The following is an 18,077-nucleotide window of genomic DNA, read 5'->3' on the forward strand; positions in this document are numbered from 1 at the left end:
TATTCATGCCCTTTCGCAAATCTATGCTCTCATCCATACTAGTAACTAAGAAAACAGAGGGTGCTGGTGGAGAGTTGTTTTTCAGACTGGAGGCCTGTGACCAGTGGAGTGCCACAAGGATCGGTGCTGGGTCCTCTACGTTTTGTCATTTACATAAATGATTTGGATGCGAGCATAAGAGGTACAGTTAGTAAGTTTGCAGGTGACACCAAAATTGGAGGTGTAGTGGACAGCGAAGAGGGTTACCTCAGATTACAACAGGATCTTGGCCAGATGGGCCAATGGGTTGAGAAGTGGCAGATGGAGTTTAATTCAGATAAATACGAGGTGCTGCATTTTGGGAAAGCAAACCTTAGCAGGACTTATACACTTAATAGTAAGGTCCTAGGGAGTGTTGCTGAACAAAGAGACCTTGGAGTGCAGGTTCATAGCTCCTTGAAAGTGGAATTGCAGGTAGATAGGATAGTGAAGAAGGCATTTGGTATGCTTTCCTTTATTGGTCAGAGTATTGAGTACAGGAGTTGGGAGGTCATGTTGCGGCTGTACAGGACATTGGTTAGGCCACTGTTGGAATATTGCGTGCAATCCTGGTCTCCTTCCTATCAGAAAGATGTTGTGAAACATGAAAGGGCTCAGAAAAGATTTACTAGGATGTTGCCAAGGTTGGAGGATTTGAGCTATAGGGAGAGACTGAACAGGATGGGGCTATTTTCCCTGGAGCGTCGGAGGCTGAGGGGTGACCTTATAAAGGTTTATTAAATTATGAGGGGCATGGATAGGGTAAATAGGCAAAGTCTTTTCCCTGGAGTCGGGGAGTCCAGAACTAGAGGGCGTAGGTTTAGGGTGAGAGGGGAAAGATATAAAAGAGACCTAAGGAGCAACTTTTTCACACAGAGGGTAGTACGTGTATGGAATGAGCTTCCAGAGGAAGTGGTGGAGGCTGGTACAATTGCAACATTTAAAAGGCATTTGGATGGGTATATGAATAGGAAGGGTTTGGAGGGATATGGGCCGGGTGCTGGCAGGTGAGTCTAGATTGTGTTGGGATATCTGGTCAGCATGGATGGGTTGGACCGAAGGGTCTGTTTCCATGCTGTACATCTCTATGACTCTATCTGAGTGATATCAGCAACTTCTCTCTTCCTTAATTTAAGAAACTGATAAAAATTTGAAAAGTTGAAGTCCCTGTGACTAATAGTATTCTTGCAATTGGTGCACATACTTGCTAACTCTTTTCATAATCCTTTTGCTTGCAACCTATTACTTTTACCATAATTTGGTATATTTAGTTATTTCTACTTTATTTTCTAAAGGCATTATGAACATTGAAACAACTTCCCAGCTGATGTAATACTGCTGTAGAGTGTTTACTTTATTAACATTTCAGCAATTATAAACAGAGCCATATGCTTCACATTGATCCTCAGGAGTGAATCATAATCATCCAGATATATTTTTCATTGTTTGCAACAAAATCTCTGACATTTCTATTGCATAGATAACTTTCCATTCAACTAACATACAAGCTAAAATGCAAAAGTTAGTTAACCCACAAACATATTTGTCTAATGAATTGAATGCTATTGTTGAAAAATGTTTGTCCATTGTTTTTCAATGTTGTTATTGTAATGTTCCTAAGAGTTTGCAAGTGGGAAATCATTTGCTAATTTCTTTAAAAACTAGATATGTGGAATGTAGTGTTCCACTTTGATTCCCAATTCAGGCAAGTGTACTTGGATAGAGAATGTTCCAAGTAGTAATTTGTAACTGGCTGTTGATCTAGTTTAATTATAATTATATGTCTGTTGCCTTTACTTTATATCTTCAAAGCTGTGGGTTTTGACCTTTGTTAAAAGACGTGGTTTATTGGCTGTAACTTGTGTTGGCTAGTGAAAAGCTTCAGTTACCTTGAAATTGTGGCATGTTTTACAAAATAGTAAGTGAGCTTCTGTATTAACATCAATATTCAGAAAGAATATAAGTATTGTGAATGTGAACACTGGTGTCCCGCAAGGTTGCGTACTCAGTCCCTTACTATACTCCTTGTACAGTTAAGACCGAGTGGCCAAATTCTTTTCTAACTCCATTTACAAATTTGCTGATAACACAACCATAATGGGTTGGAACTCGAGCAATGATGAGAGTACAGGAAACAGATAGTTTAGTGGCATGTGTAATGGCAACAATCTCTTCCTCAATGTCAGCAAAACGAAGGAGCTGGTCATCAACTTCAGGAAGCAATACAGACACGCCCTTGTCTGTATCAATGGTGCTGAGGTGAAGGTGGTCTAGAGCTTCAGGTTCCTACAATTGAGGATCACCCCAACAATTTGCCCTGGTCTATCCATGTCAAAGCACAAAAATGTCTCTACTTTCTCAGAACACTAAAGATCCTTGTTAATCTTTTCTGAACCCTTTCAAGTTTCACAACATCTTTCCGATAGGAAGAAGACCAGAATTGCACGCAATATTCCAACAGTGGCCTAACCAATGTCCTGTACATCCGCAACATGACCTCCCAACTCCTGTACTCAATACTCTGACCAAAGAAAGGAAAGCATACCAAACGCCTTCTTCATTATCCTATCTACCTGCGACTCCACTTTCAAGGAGCTATGAACTTGCACTCCAAGGTCTCTTTGTTCAGCAACACTCCCTCGGACCTTACCATTAAGTGTCTAAGCCCTGCTAAGATTTGCTTTCCCAAAATGCAGCACCTCACATTTATCTGAATTAAACTCCATTTGCCACTTCTCAGTCCTTTCCCTGGGGTCAGGGAGTCCAGAACTAGAGGGGATAGGTTTAGGGTGGGAGGGGAAAGATATAAAAGAGACCTAAGGGGCAACTTTTTCACGCAGAGGGTGGTACGTGTTTGGAATGAGCTGCGAGAGGATGTGGTGGAGGCTGGCACAATTGCAACATTTAAGAGGCATTTGGATGGGTATATGAATAGGAAGGGTTTGGAGGGATATGGGCTGGATGCTGGCAGGTGGGACTAGATTGGGTTGGGATATTTGGTCGGCATGGACGGGTTGGACCGAAGGGTCTGTTTCCATGCTGTGCATCTCTATGACTATGACTCTAAATAATAAATCAAATCAAATCATTGACTTTTATTATTTCATGGATGGAGAAATATAATGTTTCACAGTAAAGATTAACTTTTAACCCTTCATGTATCAACTTCAAAATCACTTTATCCATTCTTAGTCTCTCTACACTTAACCTTGAGACTTTATTCTGCCTTTCTTCCTCGGCTGCATTTATTTTCTTCCAATAAAGATATATTCTCCTATCCATCATCGCTGCATTGTAGGGTATAAAAAAATTATAAATCTGCTCTGTTTCCAAAAGGTTTTCTGATTGGTGCCCTCGCCAACATTTCTCTCTCTAACCACATCAATGAAATAAATATGATCATTTATCTTCTGGTGATTTTGAGGATCCTGTTCTGTGCCAAACTGCTCCACTTTTATTTCTAGATTATATGACTACACTGCATGTAATATTCACATGTAAGATGTACAATGCATGTACACTGCATTGAATGTAAGACTTTTGGGTGGATATTCTGATGCTATATAAATGCAGTTTGGTTCTTTTTAACTCTCTGGAATTCCACATGATGTCTGTTTTCATTTATGTTAATGCTTTGAAACATTTTGCTGCCTTTAAATCAAATGCTATATTTTCAATCACTGTTCAAATCGCAGTGCCTGTTGTTGAGTTGGCTGTTCGCTGCTCTAATAAATTGGGCAGAATTACTGCATCTCCTATTATCTCCTGCCAATTTGCAAAAACCTCATTTTCAGAACAATGTTCTCGAGCTGCTGCTCCAAATTAAATCGTTCCTCCAAATTCCAGGCCAAAGCATCTGAATGCCTTGCATAGAAATTGTAAGACACAAACCGGCTATTTAACAGTTCATATTGTACAGTATGCCAAAGAAATCCCAGCAAAGATTTCCATCTACTCACTTTAACATCTCAACTTTTACGAGAGCTACCTCTTCGTATAACACACAGTATTTAATTAGCTTTATGGTATCTTCATCGAATTGATTGTCTTTTCAACTTGAGCCTGAAAAACTCTCTCCCAGCTTTCTTTTATTCAATGTCTAATTCGTACTTTTAAAACTAAACGGGTTCGTATCGCCTGCACATTTGGCCGTTCCTATATCTCTTGCACCATTCATTGGTCTGAACAGAGGTTACTCCCCAACACAGAATCATACCAAACGCTACCCACCTAAGAAAATCCCTTGAGCCCTATTCTCTGTTTCCTTTGTACAGTCCAGTCTACCATCCTCGTCCACACGGTACATCATATCCTCCCACGTCTTGGTCATAGGGTGTCCGACGGTCCCATCCCCACTATAACCAGTGCATTTCCCTCCCTTGCTCAACCCTTATCTGACCATCCCGCAAAACTCTCGAAACAAAAAAAAGGAACTGGTCCACCTAAAACTTTCAGTTTCTCCACGACAGGGCAGGTGAAGCAAAAACCAAACAGAAATACAGCGCATCTTCAAGAGGGTTGAGAACTTTGCAAGTTTTATTTTCTTTTAAAAAAGAAAAGCACACGAACAGCGAGAGGTTAATCGGGATAGGGAAGGCAAACATCAGTAAACTTTCAGGAATAGTGCTCTTCCCCCTCCGCAGACGAAATGTTGCAAAGCCCTGACACACAACCCAACGTGCTGGCACGTCCTCACGTCTCCGATTGGGTGTTCGGTGGGCGGGGTCTTATGTCCGGCGAGGCGGTTTGCCGGCCATGGCTGTCAATCGGGTGACATCACAATGCCCGAGGGGTGCCAGGTTCGGTTGAGCGGTCGCGGCTGCTGGTTGTTCCGCTGACTCTCAGCTGCCGACTCTCTTGCTGCTCCCAATTGCAAGTGAGCGAGCGTTCGCTCAGAGGCAGAGCGGCCGCTGCGATGCGCTGGAAACTCCGCTCTCTTTTCCTGGCAGTAGCATGGCTCTTCGTGGCCGCCTTCCCAACGCGCAGCGCTGCTTGCCCGAGCCGGTGCCTTTGTTTCCGCACCACGGTGAGGTGCATGCATCTCATGCTGGAGCACATACCTGCTGTCTCCCCGCAAACGACTATCTTGTGAGTATATCATTAGACGCCCCGTACACGGGCTTTCAGGCTCAGCGCTGACCGACCTTGCTGCCGTCGCTTTCAGAGGTCAGATGCAGCAGCAAACCCGAGCCACTCTGCTCGACTGATGCTTGTTGTTGAGTAGGTGTTCAACGTTGTGTATGTTTGTTCATTCAACACTGAATTTAGATTGAAAGCATTTCTCTAAAAGTGCTGACTCCTTTCTCCCTCTTGCATCTGTGGATTGGCATTCTGATTTTACAGAGATCGGTGCACACTGTAAATTGGGAGTTTTTTTTACTCTAATCGCAGCCATGCACGTAACTGTCAGTACTTAAAGCGTTTAACAGATTTTAGTTTGGGAGGAAGCTGGTGAATACAGTTCTGTTGCTGATAAATGGAACGTGCTAAAACCGAGCCAAAGGTATTGTTGAATGGAAAATATAGGCACAGCACATCTGGCCTTTAGGATGATTGGGAAGCTATTTGAGGTGTTATCCTTTAATGTGGAGCCACATTTTAAATCAAGGAGCAGGAAAGAAAAATGGGAAGAAAACTTGCAAGTGACAATTTAGATTTTGTTGCAAATACAAATTCTCATTAAGGGCCGCCTGCCAGAGGTCGCTTGGAGTTAATCACTTCTCTCTATTCATTCTGATTCGACCCATTGACCAAGTGAACCCGCTTTCTGTTTGGTTAAAAAACAGTTTTGTGCCTGACCTGGAAACTGTGGGTAACTGGATTGAGATCAGTCAAATATATAGGTGGCAGCTTTTCAACAATTCTGAATAAACGGATACTTGCAAGATAGAAAAGTTATATTTAATAGCAAGTGCTTCCAAAGAGCAGCGGATTATATGTTTTTTCAATTGTCGCCGAGTTGTGGCTCACTTTTGGGAGTGGGGGAGAAATTGGAAGCCGTAATGGAAACGTTATTGGATCAGGAAGCATGTTTTTGTATCGAAATGTTGTTGCACATTTCCAGAATGACTGGACTTCATTCCCACTGTGGAATACAGATACTCATATCGAATGTTTCAACTGGAGGGAGCAGGGACAAACGCTGCTGTTTGCCTTGCAGCTGAAACACAGGCTGCCCGTGAAGAAGATGCCTTGTTAAAGCCTTGAGTGCGGAACAAGCCATGCCTTAAACCTGATATCTCCAATTTTGTCTTTTTTTTACTGGACTGGGAGGGAAGTGTTTCCCCTCTGTTACTGCGCTTAACCCCTTGCCCTCTTAGAGACTCTAGAATCTGGTTCACTCAATATACATCGATTGGATTGATGCTGCCTTTCTGGCGAGGGCAAAAGGTTAATAATATGCTTGTAACCGAGTCTGAGGTAATTTGTGAGTCATGTTTTGTTTTACTGTTAGAAGCAGGCTTTAAAATGAGAATTTAAAAAAAAGGCACTCATTGACCAAAGACGATCTTTGTTGGGATTCACCAGGAGACAAGTTGGACGTGCTCATATTTTGTTCATATTTGGTGTCTTCCTTCAGCTGAGTTGACCGTATTCTTTATGCTGTTATTATAAGTGATTGGACATTGTTTTAGACTTTTTGGGTAGTCTAATGGCAGTGTCACTGGGCAAGTAATCCAGAATTCTAGGCTAATTTTATGAGGACATAAATTTAATACCACTATACAGATGGTGACATTTGAATTAAATGAAAAAGTTTAGAATTTAGCCTAATAGTGATTATGACCACTGTTTTAATACCCATCTGGTACACTAATGGGAAAGTGATCTGCCATCCTTACCTAGTCTGGCCAACATGCGACTCCAGACCCACAGCAATGTTGTTGAGTGCTCCTGGTGGTTAGGAATGGGCAATAAATATTGGCCTTGCCAGTGATGCCAAGTGCAAATTGAAAAAAAGTCTTTTTTTAAATGCATTGATATCAAACACTATAAAGACGAACCATATTTGTGTCTATTGAATTTAATTTCCTGAACATGAAGGATTTTCCTTTTTTGAACATTGGATCAGAATATAGTGAAGGTCTACTCACTGGGAAGCGAGCACACATTTCACTGCTTAACACTTTACGCATATTTAATGTACGATTAGTTGAAAATTATGTGCAGGAAAGGCCAGCTGTCCATTGAGCTTTTTCCCACAGTCATGATGACAGGAGAATCATGACCAGACATTACATACCTCTACCAGTCATTGGAAAAGGTCAGTAACAGAATCCAGGCCCAAAGGTTGTAGGGGCAATTGTGCGTTGGAAAGCAAGATGTGGTGTATTTCTCTCATATCCCCAACCAGATGGCTGCATTGACTTTATGATCAATTGCTTTTTTTCACTGGAAGTAACCTCAAACTTTCTTTTGAAGATCTTTAGAGATGCACTGTATTCCAAAGGTTTGATATTCTCTTTGAAAGGAAAAAAAATCATATAGTTAAACGTCCTCAGAGCTTGCCGACTTGGATTGAGCAGAGTGGAATGGGGAGAGGAGGCTTGGAATGGTTATGTGATGGGGGGGGGGGGGGGGGCGATAAGTTATGGTGCAGCTGTAGAGGGATGCTTTTAAATGTCAGGCAGAATGTAGCAGCTAATCATTGAACTTTCTGGAAGGACATGAATACTGAGCAAATTCTGTTGTGTAATTTTAATTCCATCTATCATTGATTGGAATTTTTGCATTTTAGAACTAACACAATGAAAATGGTATTGTTTCATAGAACCTTTATTATATATGTACATAAAATATATAAGCACAATGTTTCTTTGCCCTAACGTTGAGCTAGACTGGACTAAGTAATGCATCTTCTGGCTTGGCACGAATGGTGGAAGGATTTGGTATAAAGATGGTCATTGACACCTTTGTTTTCCACAGAAATAAAATAAAGTACTGCAGATGCTTGAAACATGAAACAAAAACATGAATTGCTGGAGAAACTCAGCAGGTCTGGCAACACCTGTGGAGAGAAAGCAGAGTTAACATTTCGAGTTCAGTGACCCTTCTTCAAAATAGTTCTGAAGCAGGGTTGCTGGATTCAAAACATTGGTTCTGCTTTCCCTTCACAGCTGTTGCCAGACCCAGTGAGTTTCCTCAGCAATTTCTGTATTTGTTTTGTTGACCTGGGTCTTGTCCATCTTCTTAGAAGTTTGGTACAGAGTTGGTTTCACACCAAAATAATTACATTTTCATTTTACGTTCCATGTTTTGCATTGGTCATGCAGAAAGGTGCTCTGAAAAGAGTGATGGGTATTTTTTTGCTGGGGCAATGTAAACCTATACCCTTGCAGTAAAGCTACATTAAGTTACCACTTCTTTTTGTTGTAAAGTATCCTTTGTTTGTGTATGCAAGCACACGCGTGAGTATGTGTGTTTTCTCTTTTTGGGCAATGTGTGATGGGAGTACTAATTTGATCCTTTGAACATTGCTGCCACAAGTATTTTTTCATAGATACATTCTTAAGTGAATTGGTGTGAAAACTGCTGTGGTAGAACCACACATTGAATATGTAAGAATTCTAATTTTACAAGGTTATAAAATGTGATGTGCTGTTGCATGTTTTTGATGTGTAGTAATTTGGAGTGGTGCCAGCTGAGATTCAAACAACATTTACAGCCAAACAGGGGAAATAAAATCAGATATGTACTGGAGCTACTTTTATTGCTGGAGTGCTGGAAGTACCATGATTCCTGTTTATTTTTTTTTAGCAGAATGTTCCAAGCAAAAGTTAACTTAATTTGGAACACAGGAATTCACATTCTTTTTGTCACACTGTAAATCAAGAATCTTTAGTGTGATTACTGTTTTCATGCAGACTGTTCTGTTAATTTTCAGATAAAGATTGCTGAAGCATTGTTGACATTTGAAGAATGAGTTGTGTTTGTCTTCAATTTTGTATAAATATACGCTTCGAAACCAACGATTATGCTCTTAAAATCTCCTTGTTTTTACTTTTTCTTTCATACTGTCAAAGAGGATTTTACATGGTGTCAGTTTGTGTAAATGAGTCACAGGCAGCACTAAAGCTTAAGTTCATTTGTAATGGCTCAGATCATGGTGGATAAACCATGGCATGTTGACAACGTATGCAGTTATTTTTGAGCATATTGGCCTGCAAGTTTGGGAAAAGGGAAAAGAAAAGGAGTTTCAGTTGCGAATTTTTGAACTCACTTGTGATTCTCCTGTTTGTATAGACAACACTTTGCATTTGGCTTCACTGCTATTTTTGAGAACTTGTTGAAATTACAAATTAATTCTCCCTTAAAATTGCTGCAGATAGTTTGACCAGATTTGACAGCAAAACCGCATTTTCATCAATATGATTTGTCAGTGCAAGATCAGCCAGTATTCTCCTTCCCGAAATGGATCAGCTTAAACTTGTCTAATTCCTGCACGTAGCTGGAGCAAATTTGGCTTTGAGATTCTTAAAACTTCTGATTTTAAAAGTGACAGATAAAGGATTGATGACTTGCATGGTTACAACTAAGTGCATATATTGGCATCTTTCATCTGCTTTCTGTTTGGTGGAGTCAGTTGCAAGTCTTGATGCGCTGTGTCCTAAAAGATCTTTGGCCCCAGATTTTCTGAGGAAATGGCAACCACGCTCGAATTACCACCGTTCTCCTTTTTATTATGTTAAGAAAGAGCACCTTATTTCTAACAGGAGGTTCTGATCAGGGCTGCTCCAGAGATGTGAAGCACCCTTTAAATCTGACAGCTCCCTTTGTATTGCAGGATAGATGCAGGAAGTCAAGCCAAGCTGGTCTTTCACAGTAATCAGCTGCTGTATTCTGTGATTTTACTGACCAACCACACAGACAGCCGCTTTGACAACTTATGTGAAAAGGCAAGTATGAGGGTTAGGGTGTCACTGAGGTAAGGTGCCAGGTGGGTAGGGTGCAAGGGGAGAAGCAGACAGGTAAATGATGGATGGTTTGGGGTGGTTGGAGATTATTGAGTCCAAGTGGTGAGTACATGTTGGGAAAGGCAGCAGAGGGGAGGATGCTGCATCGCAGTGCAGAAGGGGTGGTGTCATGTCTCGCAGAAAGGTGGAGGGGAGGAGAGTCATGTCCTGAGAGGAGTCAGTCAGCGCCAGGTTCATGGGAGAGGGGGGTGCCAAGACAAATTCTGTGGGTTGTAAGCTGCATTCCCTGTAATTTTTATTTTTGCTGCATGGAACTATGAAGTCAGTGTGTGGTAATGGAATTCAGTGTGCAGCACACTATGTGTGGACTCTCAAAGTGGCTGTGCAGCAGTGCAGCCTAGAGGGAATGGTAGGAAAAAGAGGATCTGGAGTAGGTGTAGTCTGTGTGCGTGGTGATAATGGTTTATGCTATATTGGGGTCAGGTTACTAGCTGGAGAAAGTGAGGACTGCAGATGCTGGAGATCAGAGCTGAAAATGTGTTGCTGGAAAAGCGCAGCAGGTCAGGCAGCATCCAAGGAACAGGAGAATCGACGTTTCGGGCATAAGCCCTTCTTCAGAAGCCCTTCTTCAGATGCTTTTCCAGCAACACATTTTCAGGTCAGGTTACTAGCTACCCAGATATTAGATGAAGGTTTCTAAATTGTCTCACCATTCCTGTGTAACTATTGACTGAAGTGTAACCCTGTGAATTCTCCAGTTTTTTTTTAAATTGATATGTTTGGAAGGTTCCAGGTGTTGGGTAACTGACTACCAGAATCTTCTACCCTGGGTAATTCTCAAAGCATACTACATCGGAGATTTCTTGGGTCTCAATATACAACTTCCATCCATGTTACAGAAGTGTTTGTCTGGATATTGGAATATTTGGACCAGTGTTACTAATCTAAGTCAGGACATTTAAGCATGTACAGTATCAGAAATGTACTGCATTTTAAAGAAAAACAAAATTTGATGATTACCAAACAGAAATATGATGAAAACATTGACCTTTACTCTCATAAGTTTGGAGTGTTAATGTGTTGCCTTGCATTTATTTGGTGAGTTTATCAACCTCAGGATATCCTACAGGACCTCAGTGCTTTTAAAGTATCATTAGGGAAATAGAGTTGCCCATTTGCATGTAGCAAGTTCTTGCAAACAGCAATGAGAAAAAAAATAGTTTGTGATTTCAAATAAACCTGTTGGCCTATAATTTGGTCAAAGTGTGGCACTGGAAAAGCACAGCAGGCCAGGTAGCATCCAAGGAGCAGGGGGATTGATGTTTCGACCATTAGTCCATCATCAGGAATGTTGTAGGGAAGGGGTCTGAGAGATAAATAGGGGGGTGGGGCTTGGGGGGCCAGACAGCTGGGAATGCAATAGGTAGATGCAGGTGGGATGTAATGTTGATAGGTCAGAGTGGAGGGTATGAGGTAGAAACGGGCGCTGCGGGGTTCTGAGACTGTGTGGTTGGAGACTTTTGGATGGGACATCCCCTGAGCTGATGAGGTTGTGGATGGTCCGGTAAGATGATGGTTTGGTGATGGGAGGTGAGGTCGTGGTTGACGGGGTGGTAGGAAGAGGTGTCCATGAGTTGGCGCCTGGCTTCAGTGGTGTACAAGTCGGTGTGCTAAACTATCACCGCTCCACCCTCCCTTCCAACCTATCAGCATGACCCCTCATCTACATCTACCTACCATCTTCCCAGGTACCTCCCCACCCCTTTCTATTTATATCTCAGCTCCCCAACCCCTACCTATTCCTGATGAAGGGCTTATGCTCAAAAGCTCGAATCTCCTGCTCCTCGGATGCTCCCTGACCTGCTGTGCTTTTCTCGTGCCACACTTTTCGATTCTGACTCTCCAGCATCTGCAGTCCTCACTTTCCCCTCTAATTTGATTTTGTGTGACTTCTGACTTAGTGAAAGCCTTATGAAAATCCAGGTAAGTAACATCTTGTGCATTATCATTGTCTACCCTCTGTCACCTTTTCAAATCTTCAGTAAAGTTGGTAAAGCTAAATTTTCCCTTCTGAAATCCATGCTGACTATTTGTTATAATTTTTTTTATTTTTTGACATTATTTTCTTCTCTCCTTAGTAGGGAGTCCTGTTCTTTTTCCTACCACTGATGTTAATGTCTTTCATTGCTGTGTCACAAACAATGAACACATTCTAACAAAACAAATGTGCCTCTGAAAAGGTTATCAAGTGATACACTATGCAGTTCAAATTACTCATTAGCTTGGTGACTGAAAATGGCAACTAGACTACTTATGGAATGAAAATCGTAGGAATGGTTTCTGAATTATTGATGAAGACTTTACTTTAATCCTGTCCATGAATTTGTAAATCAGAAATCTGATGGAAAGATATTCATTTAATGTTAGTTATGGCACTTAGAGGGAAGGTAATGTTCATTTTACAGTGAAATACTTTTATTTCGTTTGATTTATTTTCTGAAGAGTGATTGGCTCTCATGGTTTAAATTTTCAGGCCATTTTTCCACCACCTATTTGAAAGAATTTCTGTTGCTGCAGTTGAACTACTGTGACTTGAAACCAGTTAACTTAAAACATTGAGAGGGTTTGATTGAAACTGATGTGACCAGGTGAACATGACTGCCTGAGGCAGGGTTAGATATGATAGATTAAGAAGCTGGGTACACAACAAAAAGGAGAAAGACCCAGCCTCAAACAGTGGGAAATAGCTCTTCTGTGGAATTTGCTACAGTTTGGTTTTCCATTCTTTGTGCTGTTGTTGGAATGCAAAGCCAGAAATCCCTAAAGCATTGTAAATTCCTGCAGATGTCTGTAGTGTTTTTCAGTGACATTGGATGCAATACTTTGTTTCCCGTGTGTTGTTGTAAGATTTGGTGTTTTCTTCCCCTACTTTTGAAATGTAACCTGTCTGCTTTTCGATAACTCACATTTTGAAATAAAAGTGATTTGAACTGCGACGTCCAGAGTTCTATTTTGTTAGCACAGTGACTGATCATTGCAAATCTTTTCACATATTATCAGTAACTGAGAAGCTATCGAGGAAATGAAATAGACAATAGCATAATAGTCCCTTTCATAAAACATGTTGCTAATGGAGGGTATAGTCCTGAGTCAGAAGACCTCTACAGTTGCATGTGATGTTTTCAATTGTTCATGATTGCAACTACTTCTAGCAATCGTGAGTTGCCAGAGTCTTCTAAAGTGCTGTACTGATTAAAAATGAGTAAGTGATTAAGTAGCTGAATTGTACAGACCAATCGTTGCCAGCAATCCTTTGTTTATAGAATAATTCTTCCTTGTGATTGCTTGAGCTTGAGTAACACATTCGAGGGTTTACAAATGGCTTACGTGCTCCATCTTAGCCTTGCAGCCTCTCCCACAACAAATGCACGTGCTGCTGTACAGTGAAAGAGGTGGCAGTTGTCCTGTCTTTCCATGTCTCGCACTGTTTTATCTCAGTTGCTTTTCTTATTGGTTTGAAGGTTTTGACTTTTTTTGATGCTTGTCATTTTGATTGCATTTGGACATCTGCTTCTCAAGTGCAAATCTTAATAGAGTAAACCCTTTCTGGAGGCTTTAATGTTGCTTTCAAAGTGTTTCCTTTGGTCCCTTTGTGAAGGAGCTTCCTGGTGTGGCTCTGAGTGGAGCACCTGCTTGGTTAGTCTTGAGTCAGGCATTCTGACAACATGCCGCGGATCAAGAAGGTGACTCACCACTAGCTCCTCAAGGGCAATTAAGGATAGGCAAGTAATGCTGCCTAGCCAGCAATGCCCACACTCAACAAAAGAATACGATAACAATGCCCTGCTCATCTCGGCTGAGAGATTATCACAGCCTCTGTACTTGGCATGTCTACATCCAGAAAGACACTCACGTTTGTTCTTTTGTTCACCTGTTTGATTTCCAAGTTCTCCTAAGATAGTATTGGTGATGTTCTAGGGACTAGATGCAGTGTTTTTAGTTAGCCAGCTTTCAAAGCTTGGGAAGAACCACTGGCCAGTAGACTTTGACTTTAATGTTGGGTCTATGGTGGGTTCTTAAACCAGAGTACATGATGCATCTGCGGCTGAGCTCGTGTATCAGATTGAGTGGTGTACCTATTCGTCAACATCAGCTTTCTGGGATGGATAGCTTCCAAGACATAGGTCATGAGGGTCATTTTTCAACACTTGGTTGGAACTCTCCGAAATACTTAAAAAACTTGGAAGCTGGAATGTAATGTGGGAAAATGTGAAGTTTGGCAGGGAAAACAGAAGAGCTGAATATTATTTAAATGGAGAAAGCTGTAGCACTGAATGGTTTGGGGGTTGGAGTACATGATAGACAAAGACCAACATCCAAGTTCACTGCGTAATAAGGAAGGCAAATGGAATGTTGGCCTTTATTTCAAAACTTTTGAAGCATAAAAAGTTTGGCTAAAACATACAAGGTACTAGTCAGACCAAGACTGTGATACTTCTGAATGGGTTTTGGTTCTGTTATCTAAGTTAGGCTGTCCAGTCAAGTTTCACTAGGTTCGTGCTGAGCATGGAATGATTTTCTTCTGAGGAGAGGAGTTTGGGCTTGTACTCATTGGAATTTAGAAGAATAAAGAGAAACCTTTTTGAAACATAAAATTCTTCAGGGGCTTGACAAGGTAGATGTTAAGAGGTTGTTTCCCCTTGTGAGAAAATCTAGGACCAGAAGGAGTATTCTCACAGTAAGGGCTTGTCCGTTTAAGACAGAGAGGATAATTTTTTTTACTGCAGAAGGCTGCTGAGGATAGGTGATTAAATATATTCAAGGTTGAGATAGACGGATTTTTAACCATTAAAAGAATTAAGGATTATGGGGTTAAAGCAGGAAAGTGGAGTTGGGGGTAATCCGATCAACCATGATCTCATTGAATGATCTTGGGGTGTACTTGATGGATCGAAATATCCTACATCAACTCTTATGTCTTATGGTTTTATCTCACTGTTAATTTCAACTGCAGATGTTGCATTCGTTACATTTGGAATAGTTAATGGAGAGAGGATTTTAATATTCCTGGTTTACTTGACAAGTCCCATGCTATCATGGGGTTTGGTGGATGTGTCAACAATGTTGTATTTCATTAGTGTAAACACTAACTTGGGCCTTATCAGCATACAATAGTTCAGATAAAGAAATAGATGTCAAGTTGAGGAGCATGGTAAGTTATTGTCACACGTAAGGGAGGAACCTGTAAGTATAATTGCTGCAAGAACGATAAAGAATAGTGTTAGTGCAATGATACACTCCTGTATGATGCCTGTTTTGAGAGGGAATATTGTTTGGTAGAGCCATTGCATAGGACTACTCTTTGATATTGTTATATAAGAGACAGATGATATTAATGAACTCTGCTAGGCATCTATCTTGCTGTTGCACTTTGCAGAATGTAGTTTTATTCATCAAGCCAAAGCTTTTCGTAAAATGGAGCAAGGCCGTGTACGAAGGGCTGTTCTCCTCAGTGCACTTTTCCGAGATAAGTTGTGCTGCATAGATTATGCCAGTTGTTTCTCTGGAGCTTGGAAGCCATCGTGTTTCTCGAGAAGAATCTTGTCTGCTTTTGATGAGAGGCAGTTTTTTGGGAAACTGTGCTAAAATAATAATACTGTAGTTTCCATATTTTCGGTTCTGTCTCTGTTTTTGACGATTGTTATTACAGTAACTCTCAGACTGCTTGAAATTTCTATATTTTCCCAAGCTATGCAAGAACAGTATATCTCGATATTTAAGTGCATCCGCAGGGGCATGTTAATAGTATTCCTGCTAATTTTTCCTTCCTTCTATGCGGTTCATTGAGACATGGTTATTTTTTAACACAAAAGTCATAGAGATGTACAGCATGTCCTTCGGTCTAACTTGTCCATGCCGACCAGATATCCCAACCTAATCTAGTCCCATTTGCCAGCACTTGGCCCATATCCCTCTAAACCCTCCCTCTTTCATATGCCCATCCAGATGCCTTTTAAATGTTGTAATTGTTTCCTGTGCTGTGAGCTCCCCTGCACAGGTTCCTCCGAGGTCACCTGTGAATTTTACTGTTTGTTAATTTTTCCTAGACGCACTCTGATGTCCAGAGATACATGAACTTCAACAGCAAAGGCAGTAACTGTGTAGATTCACTGCTGTGTCAGTTAACAGTGTAGGTTTCTTTCTCTCTCTCTCACTGACCATGTGGTCGCTGCCTTTTGCCTGTCTTCCTCCTTTGTTCCCTTTTCTGAATTCTTATTTTACACTGAAACTTGCAAACCTAGAAAATAAGAGCAGAATAGGCTATTTGGCCCATCAAGCCTGTGCCATCCATCAACATGATATGGCTGATCTTTTGTTTCGACATCATAGTCCCAATCTTGCCCCATATCCATTGACAAGTTTAGCATCCCGATACCTATTGCTATCTTAAATATATTCAGTGACTTGGTGTGCTCTACAGGTCTCTATAGTAGTGTTTCTCCACTTTGTGACTGAAGAAATTTCTCCTATCTCAGTCTGAACTAAACTACTCCACAACCTTTCTTCTCGAGCCTCTTTGCCTAGGGAAGCATCATCCCTGCAACCAGTCTGCCCAGCCCCATCAGAACTTCCTACATTTCAATGAGATGCCTTCTCATTCTTCTAAGCTCCAGGGAATGCAGACCCAGTCAATCCAATGTCTCCTTATACAAAAACAGTCTCACCCAGGAATCAGTATGTTGAATCTTCACTGCACTCTCTCACACCCTGCAAGTGTGCCATCTAAGGTAAAGAGAACAAAATTGGTCACACTTTATTTTTGCGTATGTATAGAAGATTTTACAGTCTGCTTTTAAGCCTGTAACAAGTTTGCTCTCATACCCCAGTTTTCCCCCTAAAACAACCTCTTGGCTCTCCTTTGCTAAATTTTATACTGCACTCATCCTTAGCTTAAATACTTTTCTTAACCATGTCACCCTTTGGACCTAATGCTATCCTTAATTTCTTCTGTTAACTGTAGTGAGACAAGGTATGTTCTTCCACATGAAAGGAATATTATCTTCTAATCAATACAGTAATGTTGCAGTACATGTATTTGTACCTTGAATATTAATCATTTCATTTCCACTGACATGTCATTTAATGAAGTTACCTGATGTATCACAGATGACTCACCTCTCATACAGTTGCAGTTTCTTTTGTTTACATTTCGGATCCTAGTTTTGGACTTGACTATTTCCTTTTCTTTTTTAATGAGGAATTCAATAATGTTGTGATCCTCGGCCTCGATCCTCAGTGAAATACAGGTATCCCGCCAGATGGCATTCAGACTGAAACTCGACTGGTCTGTCAGCCAGGTAGGTGCAATTCGCTGACGAGCAAATCATGAGCCTCAGTCTTGGCCCTAAGAGGTACAGTAAGTGTACCATTTGCTGCCAAAAAATACATTCCTTGTGGTTTTCACAGGTTATACACATTTTACTGGCTTATGAAACAGAGGATCTCCTCCAACAGTATAACATTTCTGGGAAACCAGATGTTATCCTGATCTCTTTGATCCTCTGGATATGGTCAGATGGCATGGAGACTGTAGTGGATGCCAGTCTCACTCACTCAAGTACAAACAAGTGGAAGTTACTCCCAAACCTGCCCCTGGAGCTACTTCACCTGTGCAGAATCAGCCTTTCAATGCATCGGCAAGTGCTTTTCCCTCTGCGTTGTTTCTCAATTATAAGGTTGCCTCAACAAAGGAAGCTCACATAGTTCAGAAAGAACTCCTCCAAGAAAATAACATCATCTCCTCCTGTGTTCCCACTGTCTTCTCTCTGCACCAGGGCTGACATCAGTGTGGGTCTTAGCTCCACTAAAACAGACCAACAGGAATCATGAATTTATCCTGATAGCTTGAGGAACCTGAGACCTAATTGATGTCACTGGTTGGTGTCTTTCTGTATGGACTATGCAATGGCAGCACTATAAATAATCTGCAATATACACTGCAGCAAATCAACGAGGTTCTTCCCACAGCACTTTCAAAGCCTGCAACTTTAACACCTCGAAAGACGAGGCCAGCAGATGCATGGTAAAACCACCGTCTGCAACCCCCCCCCCCCGTTTCAAACCATGGGTCATGCTGAAAAATGT

The 18,077-nt window shown here is 41.2% G+C and overlaps 1 protein-coding gene across 2 annotated transcripts in view; it reads left to right on the plus strand.

The window, feature by feature from the left end:
- The first annotated feature begins 4,553 nt into the window (after positions 1-4,553).
- The window catches only part of pxdn (peroxidasin), a 245,960-nt gene continuing 232,436 nt past the window's right edge, over positions 4,554-18,077 (plus strand). For both annotated transcript variants that reach the window (XM_043678736.2, XM_043678744.2), the window contains exon 1: positions 4,554-5,106. In XM_043678736.2, the coding sequence (XP_043534671.2) occupies positions 4,934-5,106 (173 nt within the window). In that variant the 5' untranslated portion in view covers positions 4,554-4,933. The remainder of the gene's footprint in view (positions 5,107-18,077) is intronic.

Source organism: Chiloscyllium plagiosum, unplaced genomic scaffold (assembly GCF_037043375.1).
Source record: "Chiloscyllium plagiosum isolate Xiang-an unplaced genomic scaffold, Cpla_swu_hap1 HiC_scaffold_3, whole genome shotgun sequence".
NCBI classification, from domain to species: Eukaryota; Metazoa; Chordata; class Chondrichthyes; order Orectolobiformes; family Hemiscylliidae; genus Chiloscyllium; species Chiloscyllium plagiosum.